We start from the raw sequence: 25,633 nt of genomic DNA on the forward strand, positions 1-25,633 counted from the left end.
CTGATGGAGAGGAGGAGCTTGAGGGGGTACCTCGATTTGCCCATCAAGAAAACAAGTGTTTTATTTTTGTATATGAGACCATTTAGCGAAGGGCAGGCTTTGGACGGTGGCTTAAGGTCCAGACCAAGATCATCACACCTCGTTCCTATTGAAATCAGTGGGAGCAAAGTAATCTTGACTACCTTGTCCCATTGATTTCAGTAGAAGTGCAACTAGCTTGGATTCAGCTCATTTGAATTATGGGCGAGGCATGTGGGTGATGATGAGTTACAGTATATGAAACTTTGGAAAGAGAAGTGATGGGGACAAAAACTTCCCTCAGGACTGATTTGGTGCCTTGGCGTCAAACCACAAAGAGAGGAAGCTGTGCTCTTCCTGTGAGAAGAGGACCAACCAGTGTAGAAGCTCTGAAGATCTTCCCTCCAAAATAAGGTGCCCTTCAGGTCTTCACCCTGTTGCTCTTTTTGTGGTAAAGGCGGTTAGGAATCCCTTGAAAAGTGCATAGAGCTGAAGGGGGAAGTCGAAAGAATTCCACTCTCTGCCTGCTTCCTCTGTCAGCACTGTGCTTCTCAAGGCTTAGGTTATTTCTCCTGGATTCAGCCATTACCCAGTTCCCTCAGAAAACCAAATTGTGTGTTGTCAGGGGTGGGGAATGAGAAGTGGCCAGAGGGGATGATGCCCAGGGACCTAAATGGACTGATAATGCCTGTCCTACAGAAAAACATCCTGATAATATCTTCATGCTATCGGGGAGAAGGACAAGAGTTTATTTTGGAGTGCAAAGTTTTCCAATATCTACCACACTTCCTTGTAAGTCCACTTTTTAGCTGAACCACCACACATGACAACTGTTTGGATTCTTTTTTTTTTTAATATACGTGAATTTTATTATATAATATACAGCAGTGTGAGGGTAAAAAGTTGGTGGCAGAAGGAAAACCACATGCTCCTTGGACTCCCGACCCAAGTTCTGTCATAATAAAAGCCTCAATTTGGGTTTACACCGTAAGATTTATCTATTTTTTAAATGACCCTGATAAAGTAAAACTGCAAGCTCAGGCACATTCCCCCACCCACCCATTCCCTTCCTCCTTGATTCTTTAAAACCCAAATCAAAAGTGTTTTAATTATTTGCAATCCAGGGCTTTTTAAAAACTGCAACATGCAAAGGGAGGGGGGTGGGATGCCACTTCCTTTCCTCAACACCAGCCGGTCATCTACCCAAAGCTGCTACATTAGGGAGGCTTTACTCTTGCCATCCCACTAACCTCCTTAGGACTCTGGGTCCCGAAGGGAGAGAGGCAGCTTCCCAAATCCCACTGACAGCTCACAGATATAACCCTTGGGGTGGTGTCAAACCTGATTTTACATAAACTCGCCCCAAAATCTCTGCCACTGAAGGATGGGCCACAGAGTTACTGCTGCCTCTCCCCTCTTGTAGTTGAACCATTTTAGATCATACTTGATCACAATCGTAAGTGCTTTAGGGCAGCCCCGAAGTGAAACAGCCCCTCACCTTGCACCCGAAAGCAAAAGCGGTAAAAGATACCAAAGGACCTGGAAGTAAAGGGTTTTTCTCCCCACCTCCCACCTGAATGGCTTTTATGGCTTGAGAGTAGGGAGATGGGTTTCAGGCGCTTCCTTTCCGACACACTACCGGACGGCATTGCGGGAACAGACTTCACAGGGAGCAGAGGGGGTGTGGCTTCTTTATGGCCCCGCCTTCTACCTGGGTGACATCGCCAGCTAGTCTTGTGTGAGTTGCGGCTTAAGGCACTGCCTCCTGTCTGAAGCGCTGGCGCTGTGTGGGTGTGGCTTAAAGTAGCATGTGACGGGGGGTAAGGGCTAATGATTGGCTGCTCGTGGCTGCGATGGGATTGGCTCCTGAGTAGAGTGGGAGAAGCGGACAAGTCCAGCTTCTCGCCTTTGGCTAGAGGCGTGGCTTTGGCAATTGTGTGGTGGCTCCGCCGGGGTGGAACCCATAAGGCACAGGCCTCTCCCATGCGTGGCAGTGGGCGTGGCTCGGTCAAAGGCTGGGATTGGTGGGCCTTCCCCCTTCCCATGCTGGTAGCGGGCATGGCGCGGCCGTGGCGCCCTCCTGGTCACCCAAAGAGCTTGATGAAGCAAGGGTGGCAGTAGGGCTTGTCGTTCTGCTCCTTGAAGGTGCCCTTGTTGAGCTGCTTGAGGCAGAAGGCGCAGACAAAATGCTCGGGGTGGAACTTGCGCGCCATGGCCGTGATGCAGCGGCCGGTGATGGGCTTCTCGCAGCCCGAACAGAGCGAGCCGCGCTGCTTGTGGTAGTGGATCTCGCAGAACGGGCGGCCGGCGTGCTCAAAGAAGCTCCCGTTCACAAATGGCGTGTAGCACTCCTGCAGCAGGGACAAAGGCAGAGGCGTTTCAGCAATTTGAAATGCAACGTGAAAAAAATAGTTTAAAACAACTTACAAAAATACGCCAGGGCCTAAAAATACACATCTTGGGAGTCAACAGCCAGGGTAAACAGGTGCATCTTCAGCATTTGCCAAAAAATGCACATTGAAGGTGCCACACACCCCTGTGTAGGGAACAACTCTTATTTAGTGGTCCAGCTACATCTTGTTTTCTACATCTTGTGTATTTTTTATTTTTATTTTTGGTGCTCACACTTTCAGCATGGTCCTCAGTTTCCCTTTTTGTTAACTTATGTTTGCTTTGCCAGAATTTGTGCTCCTTTTCGTTTCCTCACTTGGGCAAGACCTTCCACTGTTGAGGAGAAGCTTTGTTGCTTGTAAACCACAAGCCAATATCTTATTGGACTTGATCGCTTCCTTTCCTACTTTCTAGATGAGCTTCTGTTATTGTGGCTTTAAATAACCTCCAAATTGGGGGTGGGGTGGGCCTGGATAAATTTATCCCTCTTAACTGCTCTTAATTATTTTAAAAATCAATTCCTCCTTTGAAATCCAATGGAATAATGCTGGATTTTCTCAGAAACTTTCAATTGAGGTGATAGCACTACGGTCAGTGCCACTCGCATCTCACGAGTCCTGGACACTGGTTTGGATCCAATGTTAATTCTACTCAATGGAGACCCATTGAAACTAATGGCCAATACTAATTTAGGTCCATTGATTTTAACTGGGCTACTCTTGAGTACAGGGACACGGGTGGCGCTATGGGTAAAACCTCAGCGCCTAGGACTTGCCGATCGCATGGTCGGCGGTTTGAATCCCCGCGGCGGGGTGAGCTCCCGTTGTTCGGTCCCAGCTCCTGCCCACCTAGCAGTTCGAAAGCACCCCTAAGTGCAAGTAGATAAACAGGTACCGCTTTATAGCGGGATGGTAAACGGCGTTTCCGTGTGCTGCGCTGGTGCTGGCTCGCCAGAACAGCTTTGTCACGCTGGCCACGTGACCTGGAAGTGTCTTCGGATAGCACTGGCTCCCGGCCTCTTAAGCGAGATGAGCACACAACCCCAGAGTCGGTCACGACTGGCCCGTACGGGCAGGGGTACCTTTACCTTTACCTTACTCTTGAGTACAATTAGCATTGGGAAATGGAAGTTATCCCCCCCCCCCAAAAAAAATCCAGATATCTCAGCTGCCTCCCTCCACCAACTGCTGTTCCCATCAGCAAGGCTTCCTTAGCATCAGCCCCCTATTCCCCACTACCACTAGCTGAGTTACAATCCCCAGAGTGAAGAGGGATAGATTCTTAAACATCTCTGGAAATCGTAGCTCTGTGAGGGGAATAGGTGCCTCCTAACAACAAACTACAGCTTCCAGAATTCTGTGGGGGAAGCCACAGCTGTTTAAAGTGTATCACAGTGCTTTAAATGTATTGAGTAAAGGCAGCCCATGTCCAGATTTTCATTCGCTGATCCCCAACACCCACCCACCAATTTTTGCAGGAAAAGTTCCCTGAGGGACTTTGGGTGGAGCCCTAATTGACCCATCACTTTCTCACTTGGCTGCCTCCCTCATTGGCTTCCCCGCACCCCCCATGAAGCCCTGCCAGCCATAGGGCCCCTCTCCGGACATGCATACCCTGCAAACAAAGCATTCTGGGTGCCACAAGGCATTCAGGGCCGAGATGTAGTTCTCCAAGATGGCCTGGCTGCACCCCTGGCAACGGGTGGAGAAGAGCTCGTAGAAGTCCTGGCGGCAGTACTGCTTCCCGTCCTTCTCGTGGAAGCCTGCGGGGAACAACAAGGGATCCTTGAACTAAGCTATTGCCGCGTGTTTCCGTGGATGGAGGATTGGGGTGGGCTGTCCACACTTCTGCCATGTTCACTATTGCAGACCCTCCAAGCATCCCTATTTTCACGGGACAGTCCTGGAATCACAGAAGCCCTCCCAGTTTCTGATCCGAACCCCTGAATGTCCTGCTTTACCTTAGGAAGTCCTCTATTTTCAGTGGAGAATTGTCGGAGGGTAGGCAATTGGCATACGGCCCCGGGAAGGCTTCCCACAAGAAAAATGGGGCCCTCAGGGTGAGGAAGTTTCCCTGTCTCTGCTCTAGCCATGTTGTCTCCTAAACTACAGTAAGCTTACACGTAAAATACAAACGGGCCTATAATTCTTTATCCCCTACTTCCAAGGAAGACTAATCATGCCTCTGTGTGTGTGAGTGTGTTTTGTTGTTTTTCTTCCCCGCCCGTCATTTGAGGGGCCACTCACTAAGGCCCCACCGACACTCACCTTCCTCCCCAAAGGGCCGCCCACACTTGACGCAGCAGAAGTGTTCTGGGTGCCAGTTCTTATCCAATGCGGTCACCATTTTCTACATGAGTCAGGTGGATGCGGGGCAGGGGGGAAAAGGAGGTCGCGTCAATGAGGAAACAGCAACTTGGCAGCAAAGCAGCAAACTAGACACGACAGGCCTGTGTTTCCCAGGCTTGGCCCCTTTGGTGTCTCCTTGCCACTCTGGCACCCACAAACGGTCTCCATAAATATCCCCTTCCAAAAAATGACAATGTGCAAGAGATCATTTGCACCTCCTGTTCAGTTCCTGTATGGACTGGAACATGCCCACATGTCCATACCACTGTGTGGTCCTATCTCTTCTCCCACTCTTTCACACGTGGCAGCCATTTTGTGTTGTGCCATGCTGCCGCCACGGCAGCCATTTTTTGACCGGCGCCCACAGCACTTGCTCAAAAATCCAAACGTGCCAAGAAAAGCAGGCAAGCCCTGTATACTGTTGTCATATTCAGTAACATTTTCTGGATTACACTGGATTCAGACACACTGCCCATGCCTGGAGTGCCGTTTTAGGTTTCATCAGGAAGGGAGAGGAATGGAGTTTTGGTCTAGGGTTCAAAGGATTGCTCTTGATATACTCCAACTGTAAAAGTGCAAAAGGACCGGGGGGCGGGGAGTGGTGTACTTTAAGAACATTTGGCACAATTACTTTTTTTGCAGCACGTAATGACCAGAGATCTAGGAGAAATGGTCTGAATCACCAAAGAAGGCAACAGCAGCCCTCTCCACAAAAGAATAAAACAGAAATGATGCCTCAGGGTGGTCTGTCTTGCAGCATGAAACTGAAGGAAATTAATGAGGGGTAGCCAATGTAATGCATCAAAATGTAGTTGGACTACAACTCCCATCATCCTTAACCATTGGCTACACCTTCTGGGGCTGATGGGAGCTGGAGTCCAACAACCCCCGGAAGGTACCATGTGCACCAGCCCTGAAATAATAGCTCAGTCGGTAGAGCATGAGACTCTTAATCTCAGGGTTATGAGTTCAAGCCCCACATCAAACAAAGGATTCCTGCCTCACAAAGCTTGGTTGCCTCTAACTGTGATGTTATTTCCCGGTATAATTTTCTTTTAATATGCTTTTTTTGTGCAAATCTTTTGTGAGGCACTGAGAGTCTCTCGGGGCTGTACAGTATTCCACAACCATCTGTAAGGAAGTAGGGACCAGCTGAGGGTTAGGGCAACTCACGTCCAGGATGGGTTCATTGCAGAGTCCACAGCGGGGCGAAAAGAGCTGGAAGTAGTCCCTCTCGCAGTAGGGGGCGCCATCCTTCTCAAAGAAGTTGCTGCCCCCCATCTCCTTCTGGCAGTGGCTGCACACAAAATGCTCAGGGTGCCAGGTACTTCCCAGTGCTGTGACCACCTGGGCAAATGGGAGCGGGGAGAGGAAGCAGGGAAAGCAAAGTTCAGGGAGCGACAGATGATTCTGGGGCTCACGAGTTTTGAGAGGGAGCACGTCATGCGTACCACACAGGGTGGCGCACCTCTGTTTCTCATGCTACGTCCAGCAGTGCCAAGAACTTCCAAAGAAGTTGGGAGCAACAATTGTGGCAAGATTCCGTGGCCCTTGAAAATGGCCGACAGCATGCACAAAAACGACTTGGTTGAGGAGTCCCTCCCTAATCCCCAATCCATCTTTCTCCAGCCTGGTCTTCCCCCTGCTTTGGCCTTTGGCAATCATCTATCTGCCCCACCTGATGACCCCTCCAAGGAGAAGCCCGTTCTCCACCAGCAGCCGGCACTCACCTGCCCTGCGATGGGTTTCTGGCAGGATGCGCACAGCCCCTTGGCAGTGGTGGAGATCCCTTGGCGGCTGAGATCTGACTCCAGCATCACAAGCATACTGTCCAGATTCCCACTCGGCTGCGCTGGGGAGGTCTGTGGGGGCGCAGCAGCGGGGGTGGGGCAGACGGATGAGACCACTGGCAGCTGCGCTGAGGAGACTCGGGCAGGAGCTGGAGGGGGCGACACAGTGGTGGAGGTGGAGGCTCCTGGGAGCTAGAAGGTCAGAGATGGATATGAGTAGAGCTGAGATTTCTCACAAACACAAAAAGACATTTCCAGACAACTTTGAATGTTTCCTCTCTTCCCGCCCCAAACTAATGGAGCATTTCCATCCTCCCATCAAGCATATTTCAGCACCCATGAATTTTGGCACACCTGTGTGTCTAGCTTTGTTATTGCTGCATCTTACTTCATTTTCGTTGATGGCAGGAAATGCCCCCTGCTCCTTCCAGTCCTCCCTTTGCCCATTGCTCCCTTCGTCAACCAAGAATAGTCTTTCTTTCTTTCTTTCTTTCTTTCTTTCTTTCTTTCTTTCTTTCTTTCTTTCCCGCCCATCTGGCTGACTTTCCCCAGCCACTCTGGGCGGCTTCCAGCAAAATATTAAAATACAATAATTTATCAAATATTAAAAGCTTCCCTAAACAGGGCTGCCTTCAGATGTCTTCTAAAAGTCAGATAGTTGTTTATTTATCTAGTGGGAGGATGTTCCACAGGGCAGGAGCCACTATGGATAATGTCCACTAGCTACAAAGTGCCATTTTAAAGAAAACAGTTAGAAATTTTTACCTCCTCCAGCAGAATATTTGGCGAAATCCCCCTCCCCTCAATTTTTCTGCTTGCAAATAGCAAGTGGAATATTTGACTGGCAATTGTCACTTCATTTAAATGGCATAAATAGCTTCGGCAACTTTGCTAGGTTTAGCTGCCTCACTTTGCAGCCATAATGACTAGAAACTTGCCTTTTTAAAAAAAAAGAAAAAAGAAATCTGGGCTTTTCAGGTTTGTAATTATGCACACAATCCCTGTGTTTGCAGGTTCCTATCACCAAATCATGAACAGCCCTGGAAGTAACCCCACTCCACCCCTTCTTCAGTCCCAGTGGTGCCCGAGCCCCACGCTCACATTGCTCTGGACCCGGAAATCTGACAGGGAGGCCATCAGTTTGTCCAGCTCCAAGGTGGCAGACGTAGCCGATGGCTTTGCAGGCGGAGGAGCTGTTGACCTGAGAGTAAGAACGCAGCATCAAGGGGCATGAACAAAGATCCAGTTCTCTCAATTGCAGTTTGATTCTGAGATATTTTACAGATCCTTCATTTTAGTGACACGAGTTCAAAGCCCACTTTGGCAGCCATCTACAGACACACTGATGGCTTCTGTACTTTAGTATGGGGAATCCACCAGCATGGCTTCCTTTACCCCAGTAGTACTGGGACAGGAAAATTCTCCCTTCCACAAAACTCTGAAAGATACAGACTCTCTCTCAGGTGGGGGAGCTGGCAACAACAGGTCCCACCTCTCCCATAAGCTGTAGTCTGTACATGGGAATATAGTAGCAAACCCATCCTCACTGGGATGCTGTGAAAGCAACTCAAAGTGTTTGCATTTGAACCTGGTTAAGATCTTAGGAATGTCTGTGGGGTAGAAGAAAGAAGGCAAACTGTACTAGGGCTGCCATACATCCAGGATTTCAAAGGCAGAAGTGACATCTGGGGACAAGCAAACCGAAAATCATGGGATTTATTTGAGTTTTTGTAAAAAATAAAAAAATAAATAAAGCTCAGCAATTTTGGGATTTGAATGAATAAAAATGTTTAGGAAAGCTCAGCAACTATCCTGGTTTTTACTTTTTTGAAATATGGCAATCCTAGCCACACAGCAGTGGTCCAGAGGCCTAATTAGGCCCATGAAGCCACTCCCCTTAAACCACACCCACATGACCTGGCACCAAATGTGGCATCAGGTATGGACGTGGTTGCAAAGTAACCAACCGGGAGTTTAAAGTGAGCCCCCAATTGTTCCTTTGCAAGCAAGGCTCCCTCTTGGTGCTGATCAGCTGACAAGAATCCCTGCTGGGGCCAGAAGTCTACCTTCGAAGGAACCTGCTGTAACCATCAGCAGAGGAAAAATGCAAGAGGACTTTAAAGGCCTCTGTGTAACAAATGATCAGCTGAGCCCCTTGGAACTTTGGCAGCTGTCAGTCACCTGACACCATTCTGGCCCCGCCCATCTGTCAATGTTGGCCCACAAGGTGGGATGGTGGGAATTCATAATCTGCCCCCTCCCCCCGCCAGATCCAGTTCCCCACCTCTGCTCTATGGCAAGGCTGGGGAAACTATGGGCCTCCTGATATATTCTGGACTCCGATTCCCATCCTCCCTACCAGCTGGTCATGGGAGTTGGAGCTGATGGAGTTGGAGTCCAGCAACACCTGGAGAGCCACAGGTTGTGCCTACATAGATCACTGGGATGAAAATGGGATTTTGCAACAAACATCAGTTTGCCAAGACCCAAAGCACAGCTCTTTTGGTGCAATGCCTTTGCTTGCCATTGATCGCCCATACTACCCCATCAACCATCTGCTTACCGGGAAATGGAGCTGCCGTCTATAGATTCTTCCGGCCTGTCTTTGCCCTTGTCTCCGCCTGGGCTTTTGCTGGTTGGGAACTGAGACATTATTTCATCTGGGATGAGGAGAGAGAGAATGAGAACACATCTTTTTATCACTTGCCATTTCACATCCTTGCCAGCAGATGGCAGCACTGCTGCACTTCTAACAGCAAGAAGAGCACTCAAGCAGCACTTTGGTCCAGGGCCAGGGCTCAGAGCCACAAAAGACTGGAACCACTCCATAACATGGTGGCAGCGCCTCTGAGAATTTGCAGAGTGCCCCCCTCACACCGCTTAGCATGTCTTGGATGAGCCTAAAGGCCTTTCACCATCTGAATGTGAGGCAATGCATTCTGCTGCTGTCTCACTGCCTCTGTTCAAAGGATTTTGTACTGCCTTGATTGCAATGTATTTTGCTCCTTGCCTTTTGGATTTGATATCACGCTTTATGTTTTCAAAGCTTTGTAAGTCGCTTAGGGGCTTATTACAAGTAACCAGGCAGAGGGCCTTATCAGTGGTGGCACCCACTCTGTGGAACAACTTCCCATCAGATGTCAAGGAAATAAACAACTATCTGACTTTTAGAAGACATCTGAAGGCAGTCCTGTTTAGGAAAGTTTTTAATGTTTGATGTTGTATTGTGCTTTTAATTCTGTTGGGAGCCGCCCAGAGTGGCTCATAACTCATAAACCGAGTGGATTAATAATAATAACAAAACCAGCCAGTTATCACCAGGAGTTTCCGCTTACGCTGTCTTTAAAAAGGTAGAAGATGCAGCCTCTGCAGACCTGCCCCCTCTGTCAATCTCCTGCTGTATCCAGCAGGGGTCCAGTTTTACCTCACAGCCTGGGCTCGCCCTCCCAAGAGGCAGAGTGAAGCAGCAGCCTCAGGCGGCAAATTCTGAGTTGCAAAAAGTGGCTAGAAATGTGTGCCATGTGGTCTGCCTCAGGTTGGGACCTGGCCGCCTCATGCAGGAACAATGGAACAAAGTACATTGCACAGGTGGAACCTGCAATGTTGTGCTCCGTTGCAGGAAATAGCAAGAGCCCCACGGGGCCCCACAGCTCATGAGGCCAACTCCTACTGCTCCCAAAGTTAGCATGCAAGAGACATCACTCAGCTACAGCGTCCTTCAAATTTGTTCCCCAGATGTTGTCGGACTACAAATCCCATCATCCCAGGCCAGCTTAGCCAGCGGTCAGGAAACGATGGGAGTTGTAGCCCAACAAAGAATGCTGAGAGCACAAGACACCCAGAGCAAACTGTGGGCTGCTTGTCGAAAACAGGGGGGGCTGGTCCAATTGTCCTGACAGGGTTGAAGGGAGAGAGCTCCATTAGGAGAGACGAGATGCAAGGCCTAAGGGGAGCAGAGAACGTCACCCTCAGGGCATCATCTGAGTCACAACAAATCCAGGTTCAGCATCGGGACCTGACCCCGTGCCAAAGCCTGGAATGTGTGACCTCATTGCTAAACGAAAACAATGCAATGCCTCTGAGCAAGGGCAACCATTGCCTGCTCTCAAACACTGGAGATTGGAAAGGGACCCTGGCAGGCAGGATAAATCAGCTCCAAGGGATATTTAAGAACACAAGAGGAAATCCTCCTGGGCCAGCAATTCATGGCCAGCCTGAGAAACTCACAGACCGCAGACTGCAGCAGTCGCTCCTTGTTACTCATTCCCAGCAGAGGTATGCCACAACTTATACACGCTCTGTTTTAAGCTGTCAGTAGGGAAGGGCTGTAGGAGCTCAGCGTCTTGCAATCAAAAAAACCCAGGTTCAAACTCCAGCACCTCCAGGTAGGAATACCACTTGCCTGAAATTTTAGACTGCTGCTGCCAGCCAGTGTAGGAGGTGCTGAGTTGATGCACCATGCCTCTGACTCAGAATAAGGCAGCTTCTTACGTTCCCCATTGTGGTTTGTGTTTTTAAACCTACACTAGCATCTTCTCGTGGCAGCAAGTGAGAAATGCATGCACACACAACAGATAAATAATTCCTTTCACTGTTCCATTAGAGTCTTCGCTTCTCTCTCCTTCTCTCTCTCTGGAAATCCACCCCCCAAGCACCATTTCATACCCCACTTGCCATACCTGTGATGTTGAACTGGGTCGCGTTGAGTTCCTGCAGGAGCCGGTCCAGTTCGCAAAGTCCCGCTCCGAGCACGCCGCTGGAGGAGGAGAAGGGCGGAGGGGCCCCTTCCTTGGGCTTGGGCGAGCGAGGCTTGCAGACCGTGCTGGAAGAGGCACCCCATTAGAGAGAGGTGGGGGCAGGGGAAAGAGAGCTCAGGACTCTCTCACACACACACCCCACCCCAAGGAGGAAGATGCAGCATCCCTCCGCTCCAGAGAAAGATGGGGAAGGACGGAGCAGTAAAAGGGAGGCAGAGGGGTGGCAGCTATTTATAGGATCCCTCTGCTTAATGGATGCTCTGGAACGAGGCCAGGGGAGCTGGGCACAGCTCCCAAGGAGGCCGAACTCCTCGTCGTATTTCTTGCTCCTCACAGCTTCCCACACCCTGGTGCTTGTGGTCCTCCAAATCGGGCCAGGTTAAGGGCCAGCGAAAAAGGTGTTTCTGATATTGGAAGGGGGGTTTTGATGCTCGCCACTTCTCCCATCAAAGAGCTGTAGCAATAGGAGGAACGGCACACACTGTGTAAGATTATAAGCAAGATGCCTGCTGGATCTAGGCCAGGATCTTGTTCTCGCAGTGGCCAACCAGATGCCTCTGGGAAACAGCGCCTGAGATGCAACCGCAGCTCTCCCCGCTTGTGATTCCCAGAAAACGACATTCAGAGGTAGGAGATTCTCTGCACCTAAATTCTCCCTGGTACAACTGTTAATGGGAGAGAGAGTCCCAGTCCCTGATCAGAGGCACATTTAGGGGAGTGTAACCAGTTTGGTTGCACTGGGCCTGGTTATAAATGGTTTCGCCTGGCGCCTAAAGAGATGTGTAATGAAGGTGCCAGGTTCTTGGACTACAGCTCCCATCAGCCTCAGCCAGCAAGGCCAATGGCCAGGGGTGATGGGAGTTGTAGTCCAACAACATCTGGAAAATGCACCACTGTTGTTGTTATTGTTATTGTTGTTGCTGCTGCTGCTGCTGTTGTTCCGCCCATCTGACTGCCACTCTGGGCAGCTTCCAACAAATTAAAACACAATAAGGCATCAAACATTACAAAACTTCCCTGCCACAGACACTGTGGTTCGTAGGATTTCCTCCACCATCTTTTCTTAAATAAAAAAAGTCACCTTCCTTTCACAGCTTATTTCCCTGGTCCCACACCCCCACATCTTTGTTCTCCTGCCCCTCTCAAAACCACCTCACCAGACTGTTTCCCTTCCTTGCATTTAAAAGTCATGCTTTCACCTTATTTGGGGAAACGGCTGAGGAAATGGGAGAAATGGTTGCCCTAAACACAGCCAAGGTAACGCTAGGGACATAAGCCCTCTCTCATGTGCATGCACAGAGCCCCCACAAAACAACCCACTGTTTACCTGTACAGGTGTTCCTTGTCACTTCCGCCCTGCATGGTTGATGCTGGGAATGGGTCTACCGGCATGGCTGTGGTCCCAGCCTGAGATTAAAAGGTGGAGATGGAGGTTGTAAAAGCAGAGGAAAGAGTTTGCATCTTGATGTGCTGGACAGACACAGACTAACTAGAAGAACATGAAGCCTCTGAATGATCCACATGCAAAGACAAAACATCTAGAGATGGACAGTTTTCTTTCTTTCTAGAGTGTTGGAAGCAGCAAGGAAAAGGGAGGGCTGCTCATCTGGGTTCTTATCCTGTTCCTGAAACTTGCAAAATCTTGATCAGTGGGACAAAGGAAGTATTTGAGGAGTTAAGCCTGCCTCAAGTCATACATACAGCTGTGCATCATTTGGTTGGTGAGCTCACTGCAGAAGTGCACATTTTGTTTAGACATACTAGTCCAGGTCACACATTCTGGTAAACCAGGAGTGAGGAGTATCAGGCCTATGGACCAAATGTGGCCTTCCTGGCCTCTCTGTGTGGTCCTTGGGACTCTATCCGGGCTCCTCTTTGGCCACACCCCTCTCCCCAGGTCCCACCTATGACCAGCCCTAATGTGTACCCTCCGTGGGTGGTTTTGCCTGGCTGGAATGTGTCCTTGAACTTTGATCTTGCCTCTTGCTTTTTTCAACAGATAAGTGCAGGAGTGTTGGTAAAACTTGCCTACTGTACACAGGTAAAAATTTGCATTTGTTTCTCTGTCCATTTTTGTCCCTGTCATGCAGCTCCTGGAATGTGACCCAGGAGGAAATGTGACCCTCAGTCTGAAAAGGGTTCCCCATTCCTGTGGCAAAGCCATGTTTGAGTTCCCTCACGTCACAGTAAATAAACCATAGTTCTCATGTCACAGTAAATAAACCATAGTTAATGGTTTACCATGATGGTACACAGAAGAAGCAAACCACGATTCATGGCTTAGCAGTACATCTGAAACAGATATTGGTAAGCTAAGAATTAAGTGTCACTGGTTTGCTGGGAGAGAAATAAACATTGACCCCTGGTAATGCTAAGCCAGAGATCATGGCTTGTTTCCTCCCAGGAGGAGCCCAGAAGACAAACAGACCAGAAAGGTGTGATCATGGAAAGCCATTAATTATAGTTTACCATGAAGTACAAACAATGATGGAGCTCAGGGGGAGAAAACTGGAGCTGTGTGTTTGAGGCTGTGCACAGTGCTGATTGGCTGGGAATTAACAGCATCACTAACTCAGCTCCTCCCCAAAGAAGCTTTTCAGTAGGGTAGTTGTGACCACTAGGCCACCACCACAGCCAGCAATCAGACACCCCCACTATCAACATCTCACCCAATCAGCCACTGCGCTCTTGCAGATACCACCCAATCAGGAGTTCAGTTCCTCAGGGTGTAAGAATTCAGTAATCCTTTTCGTAGTACCTTTCCTTTAGAATTCCCTCCCCATGAAGAACAGACAAGCACAATCTCTGATATCTCTTTGGTGCCTACTGAAGACCTTCCTCTTTCAGCAAAGCCTTTTGAGTTAAGATTTTCCCCAGACTGCATCTGCACCGGAGTTGTTTTAAGAAACGTTAATTTTTTTATCATTGGTCATTTGCCACCCTGGGCTCATTTAAAGGTAAAGGTAAAGGTACCCCTGCCCATACGGGCCAGTCTTGACAGACTCTGGGGTTGTGCGCCCATCTCACTTAAGAGGCCAGGGGCCAGCGCTGTCCGGAGACACTTCCGGGTCACGTGGCCAGCGTGACATCGCTGCTCTGGCAAGCCAGAGCCGCACACGGAAACGCCGTTTACCTTCCCGCTGGTAAGCGGTCCCTATTTATCTACTTGCACCCGGAGGTGCTTTCGAACTGCTAGGTTGGCAGGCGCTGGGACCGAGCAGCGGGAGCGCACCCCGCCGCAGGGATTCGAACCGCCGACCTTTCGATCGGCAAGTCCTAGGCGCTGAGGCTTTAACCCACAGCGCCACCTGCGTCCCTGGGCTCATTTAGATAAGATTAATTAATTAATGCTTACTTTTATTGTATATTTCTCAGTGAAATGTTCTCATCAACTTTTTTTTGAGCATTAAAATTTTGTTATATTTCGGAGCTTTAGTGAATCATAGCATTTTCCTTTGTGTCATGAGCTGCCTTGAGCAGGATTTACTATGGCAAGGCAGCATTCAAATGAATGATCATTATTTTTATGGACAGATGTTCTGTTCCTTTAAAGAAACAAACAAGAGTGTTTACAGTCATACCTCAGAAGTCTAATGCCTTGCGACCTGAATGTTTTGGCTCCCGAATGCCGCAAACCCAGAAGTGAGTGTTCCAGTTTGCGAACATTCTTTGGAACCCAAACGTCCAACATGGACTCCAGTCGGAAGCTGCGCCTTGGTTTCTGAAAGTTTTAGAAGTCGAATGGACTTCCGGAATGGATTCCGTTCAACTTCCGAGGTACAAATGTATTCCCAAAGCAGCAGCTACATACATAACTCAATGGCAATGCCAGTCAGCTTGTTTCCTTTCCTCCCATAATACCTTTTGCCTCCCTTCAAACAAGTGATGGTTAAGCACTGATGCTAAAGAGAGGGAGCCACTCCCTGGGCTAAGGTCTATTGCCCCACAGAGCTCCTCTGCCCCCTCCTTAACCTCCCCAAATGCTTACCTGCTGCTGAGGGTTGTTGTACGGTGGAGGAGTTGGCTTGGGGTCTGGGGTCCCGTCTTGGCTCAGCCCGTTGGGGTGGGCTCCTCCGGAGTCGGTAAGCAGGACGGGGCGTTTGGATATATGGGAGGTTGTCGTCTCCAGGTCAGCCAGGAGAGCATCTAGTACGGAAAGAGATGAAGCAGGTTGAGAATGGGGGGAATAGCGGGGAAGGGCAGGCAGGAAGTCAGGAAGGGGGCAGTCTAGGAATATGGGGAGACCTGGAGAGGCTTTGATGTAAACATGAGGGACAGAGTAGGGGAGAGGAAGAGGCAGAGGGGGGGAGGATCACTAGCAATTCCAGCTCTCTAAGCAGAAAAGGCAAGAATCCTCATTCTGAGCAATGCCACTGCCGCCGCCCCCAATAGAAGGACTTTAAAGGAACCCTGCTAGATCTGTCCAAAGGCTCATTTAGTAGGAAGGAGCAAACATAACAGTTATAGTTTCTTTCAGTTTCTCAGTTTTCCATTCTTAAGTTTAGTTCCGCACATTTCTTCATCCGTTTGCAGGGGGGGGTGTTTTTAATCCTCACGAAACTTCACCAGCATTTAGTGCAATTTTCTCCTAGTTTTCGAATGCAATTTTGCCCCAAAAGACACATTTTTGGCAGGCCAATCCCCCCCCCATATATTGTACATGATTTTCACTCATATATTCATTTTGAAGCACCTCCTAAATATATGGAGTTTTGCACCCATGACTTGGCTGGAGAGCTCCTTTGCAAAATTTGGAGCAGTGCAAATTTCAAAGAATGGCTGTGTTTTGATTCATATACAGTTTTGGGAAGTGTGAATTAGGTAGGTTCACTGCAAACTGAACTGAATTCCCCCCTTGTCCATACTATTTATCCAACCATCTTGTTCTCACAGTGGACAGCCAGATGTCAATGGGAAGTTTGCAAGCAAGGCCTGATAGCAACTCCCCCCGGTTGTGATTCCACACAAGGGGTGCTCAGAGGCCTCGGAAGCCACAGGTAGCCACAAGTGTCTTCTGGAATGGTAATAATGCCGAGCACTGCAACCAGTCCTTTCGACGCAATCTGAACCTTCCCTCCACACAAACAGCCCAAAGTAAGTTCCCCCTAGAATGCCCCTCTTTTAGTAAAATCTGGGGAGAGACAGAAGTCTCTGATTTTCTCCTCTTCCAGTATCCAGCAGCTAAATGTGCAGGGAGAATGCTAAAGTTAGCCTGCAAGACCCCAAAATAAGCTGCAAGGCCACCCCCCGGCCAGGCCTGCTGTCTCAGAAACACAAGCAAGCAAGCCAGCAGCTGGCTTTTCCTTGTGTTTAATACTGAAAAGGAAGCATAGCCTGAATTTACATTATTTAAGCAACCATCTATTGCGTCCTTTTTATATATTGGCCCTGATTGGGCCTAAGGGACATGATCCCCTTATAATCCCATCCTGACTGGTTCTATACTTGCCACAGTCCAATGCCCTCTCTGCATATATTGATGGGGAAAGATAGTCTTACAGCAAGAGGATAGACTTGACACTGTTTGCCCTGGTTTTTTCCCCTTTTAATCTAGATATCAAGGTGCACTCCTGCACAAGAGAGGAGGCGTGCACAGCTCCTAAAGCATTTTATTAAAAGAGAATGGCAACCAACCAACAGCAGATCAATAGGATCCAGCCTAGGCTATGCCCACAACAGGAAGCTTACGCAGAGTCAGACCACTGGTCCATCTACCTCAATACTATTGACACCTACTGACAGCAGCTCTCCAGGGTTTTAAGAAGGAGTCCTAACTAGAGGTGTTGAGGATCAAACCACCCAAAGCATGTGCTCTGAATTTTGTCCCTTTCCCTCTTGCAATCGCATTCCTCACCGGAAGGGATACTGTGCTTTCTCAGGAAATTTAGCATTCTCCTTGGTACAAATCAGCAGGATTTGCGCACTCAGATAGTGTCACATCCCAGCAAACTTCAGAGAAGATACGAGGAGTGGGCTGGATGACAGATCCGAAAGAAATGCCTGTTTGTTTATGAGTCATTGACTCCACAAAGCTTAGAGTGGCCTATGCAGAACTGCCAGGCAAGCTCCCATATCCAGGCATTGATTAGACCCAGAGCTGCTTTGCTTGAGCAAAGTAGGCACGTCATGCGCCTTCAGAGCCTAGGCGGAATCCAGAGGAATTCTAACGCCACTTACATGGGAGCAAGCCCCATTGAATCCATGGGGATTTATTTCTGAGTGCGCTGCTCTGGTTCTCCAGAAGCGGCTTAGTCATGCTGGCCACATGACCCGGAAGCTGTACGCCGGCTCCCTCGGCCAATAAAGCGAGATGAGAGCCGCAACCCCAGAGTCGGTCATGACTGGACCTAATGGTCAGTGGTCCCTTTACCTTTAGACATGGTTAAGATTGCAGCCTAAGTCTCACTAAAACTAGTGGAACTTAATCAAAACCCATTAATTTCAATGAGATTAAAATGTGGTTGACTTCCCCCAGAACCATCCTATGCTCTGAGATCCAATTATTTATTTTTGTGCTTTTTGTGTGTGTAATAAAGCACACAGAGAGGCCTTCTCATGAAGCAACACAAAGCAGATGGGTCATTTTCTTTTCTCCAGCCCTCCAGTTCTGATTGACATAAAGAAAAGGAACCCAGCTAAGGTTCAAAAATAGGACGCAGATGGCGCTGTGGGTTAAAGCCTTAGCACCTAGGACTTGCCGTTCGAAAGGTCGGCAGTTCGAATCCCTGCGGCGGGGTGCGCTCCCGCTGCTCGGTCCCAGCGCCTGCCAACCTAGCAGTTCGAAAGCACCCTTGGGTGCAAGTAGATAAATAGGGACCGCTTACCAGCGGGAAGGTAAACGGCGTTTCCGTGTGCGGCTCTGGCTCGCCAGAGAAGCGATGTCACGCTGGCCACGTGACCCGGAAGTGTCTCCGGACAGCGCTGGCCCCTGGCCTCTTAAGTGAGATGGGCGCACAACCCCAGAGTCTGTCAAGACTGGCCCGTATGGGCAGGGGTACCTTTACCTTTACCTTTATAAGGCTAAAGTCGCTAGTCCTCATTCATCCCAAAGAACTCAAAGCATCCTGGTTCAAACAGTTCCCCCGACAACAACCACTAAAGAACCCAGGGATTATACCAGGCATAGGCAAACTCGGCCCTCCAGATGTTTTGGGACTACAAATCCCATCATCCCTGACTACTGGTACTGCTAGCTAGGGATGATGGGAGTTGTAGTCCCAAAACATCTGGAGGGCCGAGTTTGCCTATGCCTGGATTACACTGTATTTATTATTATTAATCTGCAGGGAGAGAGACTGATGGGCAGTATGAGGGCCCTCACCAAATACAGGGGGTTTTTTTACCCAACATGAGCTCGAACCCACAACCCTGAAATTAAGAATCACAACAACCTTGTGAGGTAGACCGAAGCTGATGTATTGTTCAGAGCTAAAGGGATGTAGTTTTCTTGCACATGCTGAGAGCCTTCCTCACAGGGTCAAAGCCTTAGAATTTAAACCACGTTCTTGGGACAAGCCCAGGAAACTTTGACCTCAGCATTGAAATCTCCCTGCATGGGCTTACAAGTTTGTTGCTTTCCATCAAGTCTTCTTGCCCGCAGAGACTTAAACTTTCCGTTTCAACTGCAGGCAAAGTTGCTCGGCCTTCCCACACAATCACTCTTTTGTACAAAAGACCCCCTCCCTGAAATTTTCCCACCCAGAGTGAGATGTCCACCACAGAGGCCTTTTTGAGTTCCCTAAACCCAACAGACCATCTGCGGCAGATCAGATGTGCATCTGGGACAAGCACTCTCTTCATCCTCCTGGTCTCAGCCAGCTTGTCCCAAGATGCCAGGAGCCAGCGTCTATATAAACAAGATGCCGACATGATTCTCAAGTGCTCCCAACGCCAGTCCGCAGTCCTGGAATAATAAAGATCTTGACAAGGTGCCCCTCGCCACCCGCAACCTGATGGCAGTTGTAGTCTGAGGCCTGTGGAGGTCCCCTCCATCCCATTCGCCCAGTCCATTTGCTTTAATACATTGGCTCTAAGGCAGGGACTGTACCACTCCTGGGTCCAGCCTAGACTCCAGCATACACTGCAGATGCTACAGAATAAATGTTAGCAGCACTTGGGCCGACAACAATGCAGCAAATGTTATTACAAAACCACCAAGTCAGGTCAGTCTGTATTATTGCTGACCAAATCTTCTTTTTTCCTTTTAAGATTCCTAATTATTGCAATGTTCCCATTTAATTAAATGCCCCAGTTTCATAATTAAATTCACACATGCAACCCAAATGTATTCCTGGACGCACAACACACACATCTTCCGGCCAGATTCTTTGCCTCAAAGCCCCAAGCAACTGGCTCCCAGGGATCCCTTCTAATCTGACCCTGTGGATTCCTGATCCCTCCCAGCCAGCATGCTCTTTTGACCACACAGGCTATAATTATAATGGATCCCTTCCAAGCCATGTTCTCCCATTGGAGGGACAGCCAGCATTTCTGGAACAGCCATTCAGAAGTCCTCTTAAAAACCAGGCCTTTGTGGTGTGAAATAAACCTCCATAATAATTGATCCCCCCTCCAATGGGTCTTTTCCCAGATCTGCACTGGTTCTCCATCTTTCAACATCCTTTTTTCTGTGTCCCTAACCATTCCTTTTAATGCACATTTGGAGCAGAACACACAGATCCTTTTGAAGCCAGAAAATCTCCCAAGAGGGTCCAGCAATTCTGCTATGGATCGTCTAGTCTAGTGGATCTGAGGCTGCAATCAGTTCCTTCCCCATGCAGAGACAGTCACATTATTATTATTATTATTATTATTATTATTATTATTATTATCACTACCCATCCCCCCCACCCCTTGCCCCTGACACACAGACCTCTTGCTCCCTTCACCAAATCTCCAGTAAATTCACCCAGTAAACTTGCTCAAGCCTGAGTGTGCCTCTTCTTCCAGAGGTCATCTCAGGCCAAAAAGAGGAGGGGGTGTCAGAAGGAGAGGGATTTGGAGAGCATAATTAGAAAGAGTGGATCTTTAACTGTTATTCCAGCTGTTTGCTGGAGTGTGCGAGCATAGAATAAGGGGAAGGGGGGAAATCTCTCTCTCTCTCCCTTCTTTCCTTCCTTCCTTTCTTCCTCTCACTCTCTCAACTTTGCCTCCCGCCCCTCTCTGGCTGATGTCACAGCGCAGAAATGTGTCTAAAGCTGAGAAGCAAACCACAGAGGGAGAGACACAGGAATGTAACATACAAGAGGGGAGGATAAGAGACATGGGGACTGGGAGCAGGGCGGGGAGGAGAGGGGGAAGAGCCAACACGCAGCCATAACCTCCCTCGGAGCACTGATGCTTCACCCCGGACCACCACCTCTCAACGCTCACTACTGATTAATCCACAAGAAAGCCATTTCTGTGCTTGAAGCTGACAAATCTAAACACACACAAACAAGGAGCCTGTCCACTAATGCGCGCAGCTGCTGTTTATTTCGGTTTCTTTGTTCCCTGCATGTTTTAGCCACCCTTCCTCCAAGAAGCTTCAAGCATTTAAATGGCAGGACAATCCTGCGAGGTAGGCCAGGCCTGAAAGACTATCATAGGCCCAAGGCCGCCTGGAGAGCTTCCAGGGCTACCTTAGAAGAACTTCCTGGTGGGCTACTTCCCACCTGAATCAGATCTGCCTCTGCAACAGGAAACCGGCACCCAAAACCGGACATGACCTCCTTGAAATGGGAGGTATAGAGATTAGGAAATAACTCTCCTCACAAGTGCTCCCTGAAAAACACAGGGCTCCATCGCTTCTTTGAGCACTCTTTGTACAACACCCCCTTGCACATAAGTCCAAAGTCAACAGTTTAAGTGTGGCCAATCCGTGTTATATGATCTTCTTCAGCCCACACAAGAGAGCGAAACTGCCCTGGCATGAGCTCTCTCACCCTGGCTTTCCTATCAGTTGGCGGCTGAGTGGCAATTGGAGGATGAATTGCTCCACAAATTTGCCCCTTGAAAATAAACCAACTGGGAGAGGGATTATAAAAGAAGATGGTAGCTTGGTGGCAGCCAGAGCTCCTGGGTTCCATGAGGTGTGTGTTTTAATGCACTAAGAGGAAGAGGTGTTCCTTTGCCTGTTCACCACATATCTGTGGGGAATTTCTGTTCCCAGCATTGTGAGGAAACTGGAGGCAAGAGGGGGAACCCACAGCGGGCACTTCTGAGAAGAGCCAGTCCTGCCATTAGGCAGAATGAGGCAGCAACTTCAGGCGGACGTTTCTGGTAAACAGGAAGCAACTGCAAAGTGTTAGGCAGAGGTGTGAGTCTTGCACGGAAGGCCAGCCACCTGCTCCCTATGCTACCCTGCAGGCCTCAGGAAAAGTGGAGGGAGCTGCCCCACATACCAGTGGAAGATTCAGCTACCAGTCTGGTCAGCTACTTTATGTGGAACGCTGTGGGGCAGTGCCAGGGAGCAAAGCATCTTGGGCGGGCCCTGGCTCTTGGGCCCTAGGCCAGAGGTTCCCAAACTGTGGTCCACAGGCCACCAGTCATCTATTAATGTTGCTCAGATGGTCCACTGCGTGTCTGTCAAGAGCAGCAGGAGTAGCAGCCAGGAGCAGCGGGTGCAGTCCACTGAATATTGATATTGGATTTTAATTTTTCTTATTGCTTCTTTTTATATTGTATGGTACTATTGTATTTGGTATTCTGTGGGGTTGTATTCTGTGGGATTCTGTGGGATTGTATTCTGTGGAATTGTATTCTGTGGGATTAAAGTTGTAGAACAATAAAATACAAAATGGGAAATAAAAACAATTCGAAATGCAATTAGAAACCATGCAGCAATTAGCACAGCACATTAAAATTGCAGCAACAGACAGAAATATCATTAAGCAGTCCGCCACTATTTTCAAGTGGTTGTGGACAGTCTGGAAACCCCTGTCCGATACATCCACACTTGTCTCCACACATTTAAAGCATTATGGTTCCACTTTAAACAGCCATGGCGTTCTCCAGAGTCTCCTGGGAACTGTAGTTTGTTAAGGCTGCAGAGAGTAGCTAGGAGACCCCTCTATTCCCCCCCACATTACAATTCCCAGAGTTCCCTGGGGGGGGAAGGATTGATTGCTGCACCCCTCTGACAGTTGCCACTCTGTGCAGGGAATAGGGGCTCTCCTAACAACCTCCAGCACCCTAAACAAACTGTACTTTCCAGGATTCCTCATGGGAGGGAACAATGACTGTTTTAAGTGTCAAAATCCTGCTTTAAATGTGTGGTGCAGATGTGGCCTTAGTCTCTGATCTAGTTTGAAGTAAAGGGAGTGGATGAGGACCTCAGATTTCTGGGTTCTCTGCTGCAACTATTTTCTCCCAGGAATGCTGGGGTGTAGAGGTGCCCCCCCCCCCATTTTCCTGCCTAGCTGAGGCAGCTGCAGGCAATGTCAGCGGGGTGCTGGGGAAGTTAAGAGAGGACTGCAAAGCACCCTTGTTCTCCCCTGGCGTCGAGCCGCTGTTCAGCTATTCCGCAAAGCCACAGGAATACGCTGAGAAATACATTCCTTCTCCGGATGGGAAGGGCTGAGGAAACGCAGCCTCTTCCCCCACCCCACCCTCGACACCCGCCCTGCCAGCTACAAGGATATGGGGAGAGAGACAGGGAGGGGCATTCAGGGAAAAGAGGGAGATAATAGGAGTGGCGAGGGATGAAAGGAGCCAGGGAGGAGGAAGACAAGGAGGTGTCAGAGAAAGAAATGGGGGGGGGTGAAAGCAGGCACAAGGAATAAAGTGCCAGTTCACACATTACTTTTGCACACTTGAAAATGTTAAATGAAGGCCACAGGCGTCAGGCGGCAATAGAAATTTGTGTGCTTGCGGACACGTGTATCAGACACAAGTACACACACTCTTCCATCAGGAGAGCCCAGAATGGGCAATCCGTCATTTCAGAGGTTAAACCAGGGTTTGTTCTCACGTAATGTGTGAAAGGGCCCGCAGAATGCGAGGAACAGCCAACAGGGGATTTCATTTCTTTCTTTTTGTAAAGAGTGAAAGAAAGTTATTGCAAAAAAAGCACTGCACAAAGACTGTACAAGAATTCATTGCCGGGGGGTGGGGATGGGGGGGTGTACAGCATCTGGCACAAAGGGTGTTTCCCACAGTAGCAGGAGCATTTAAAGAAGTGACGGGAGGAGGGAGAGTTGGACAAAAGGGGACAGCAAAAAAGTCAGACAGAAGGAGCGTCGAAAGGAAATATGGCAAGATGAATGAAGGAGGGGATCGCGCGCACAAAAACCACCCAAACCCTCAACGAGAGTAGTAAGTGAAAAGAAGAAAGGAAGGAAGAAAAAGAGGAGGGGGCAATTCGACAGGCAGGCAGACAACATGGGAAGCAAGGAGATCGGTTTGGGTCAAGAACTGCTGCTGCCAGACTGCATGCAAGAAGGAAAAACTGTCACAGAGAAAGACAAGAGGGAGCGCGGAAGAAAAGGAGAAAGAAAGAAGGAGGAAAGAAAAGGAATGCGCGAAAGAGCGCGAGGAGGGAGGAGGGAGATGGGGTAGTCGCGGGGGGGGGGGCGCGGACGGAGCTCCCTCTCGGCTCTCCTTACCCAGATCGTCCATCCCGGGCGGGCGCGGGCTGGATCCCGGACTCCGGGGCCGGTGGCTGGCTGCTGGGCGGCCCCCGCCCCAGTGACGCGCCTTCCCGGAGCGCAGCCCCGCTCGACTGCCGCGCCGCCGCTGCTGCCGCTGCGGTGACCATTTATGGCAAAGGGGATCCGAGGCTCGGGCAGGAAGGATGGAGACGCCCCCCCCCTCGCCCCACAGCGCATCGCGCGGCAGGGGGGGGCACCGCGCTGGAACTTGCCCCCCAAACACTCGATCCCCCCATCCCACCCTATAGGGCGCGGGGGCCGTGCGTTACAGGGTAATAAAGCAAGCAGCCCGTAGAAATCGCCTCCTGATCTCCCCAGCTAGGACGCCTGGGTTCCATTTCTGAGGGGTCTCGTCTTTTGAACAGGGGGGTGGGGGGGCTGGACTCTCTGGCAGAAAAGTTAATAGCGGGCTAGAACCGCAGGGTGGGAGCCTGGGGATGGAAGAGAAGAGAATATAAGCACCTTCTGGGAAAGGGAAGTAAGGCCTAGTGAGTGGAGGCAGTTGCTGAGGGCTCCTGGCACCGGTGTGGAGCATGAGACAGCAAGGCCGCCAATTTTGGACGTGGTAAAGAAGAGGCAGTAACTTTTTAAGCTACTTGATTTTATATTTTTACCTGAGCTCCTGTGGTTTTCAGCCTCAGGAGCTATAATGACTTAACTGGCCTTGGGATACTTTGCTTTACCCCCTTGGCTTTTGAGGGGAGCTTTTGCCACTGTGCCTCAGGCGGCAGAACATCTTGGACCAGCTCGGCTAATGTGTTTGGGGCAAAGATGTGGGGTGGCAGCTGCTCAAAGCTAGGAGAGCTGCTTGGCCATTTAGGAGACTCCTTCTGAAGAGGTCCAGCCTATTTATTGGTCCTGCCGGCTAGCTTCTTTTAGGGAGCGGAATGAGATGAAGCTTATGCAGAACCTTGCATGGCATGGATAAAGGTAAAGAGACCCCTGACCATTAGGCCGACTCTGGGGTTGCAGCGCTCATGTTGCTCTATTGGCTGAGGGAGCCGGCGTACAGCTTCTGGGTCATGTGGCCAGCATGACTAAGCTGCTTCTGGCGAACCAGAGCAGTGCACGGAAACGCTGTTTACCTTCCCACCGGAGCGGTACCTATTTATCTACTTGCACTTTGATGTGCTTTTGAACTGCCAGGTTGGCAGGAGCAGGGACCAAGCAACAGGAGCTCACCCCATCACGGGGATTCGAACCACCAACCTTCTGATCGGCAAGCCCTAGGCTCTGTGGTTTAACCCACAGCGCCACCCGCGTCCCACGGGTCCCACAGCGCACGGCATGGATATTATGGAGTAAAACAGTAAGAAGAGGAAAAGGTGTGAACTTTGGATTAAAAGTTATCAATTGGATTTTGAGCACTGGGAAGAAAGCCTGGCAGCTAAGCATGTATAACATCCGTATTCTCTCTTTCTCTCTCAACACACAGTCTGCACTGTACATTTAAAACAGTATCGTATCACTTTAAAATAGTCATGTCTTCCCTCAAAGAATCATGGGAAGTGTAGTCAGGGGCATACCTAAGGTTCGCTAGGTTGCTCCATAGCTGTCAACCTTCCCCGTTTTTGTGTGGGAAATTCCCTTATTTCAGCGCCATTTCCCGCTGCTATCCTGGATTGTTAGATATCCCATAGACTGTCTCAGGGGCAGGTGAGGCTGCTGATCCCTTATTTTCAAATCCGAAAGCTGACAGC

The 25,633-nt window shown here is 49.5% G+C and overlaps 1 protein-coding gene across 1 annotated transcript; it reads right to left on the reverse strand.

Moving 5' to 3' along the window:
* Window positions 1-860: 860 nt before the first annotated feature.
* TGFB1I1 (transforming growth factor beta 1 induced transcript 1) lies at window positions 861-24,271 on the reverse strand (the record flags this gene model as incomplete). Its single annotated transcript, XM_081835242.1, is given in 14 exon segments — window positions 861-2,369; window positions 4,023-4,171; window positions 4,677-4,758; window positions 5,931-6,104; window positions 6,488-6,739; window positions 7,649-7,748; window positions 9,111-9,207; window positions 11,227-11,369; window positions 12,632-12,711; window positions 15,293-15,450; window positions 23,889-24,090; window positions 24,093-24,164; window positions 24,166-24,195; window positions 24,197-24,271. Coding segments are annotated over 14 exon segments (1,881 nt in total). The 3' UTR covers window positions 861-2,102.
* Window positions 24,272-25,633: the final 1,362 nt, after the last annotated feature.

Source organism: Podarcis erhardii, assembly GCF_964252035.2.
Source record: "Podarcis erhardii genome assembly, chromosome: 13".
NCBI classification, from domain to species: domain Eukaryota; kingdom Metazoa; phylum Chordata; class Lepidosauria; order Squamata; family Lacertidae; genus Podarcis; species Podarcis erhardii.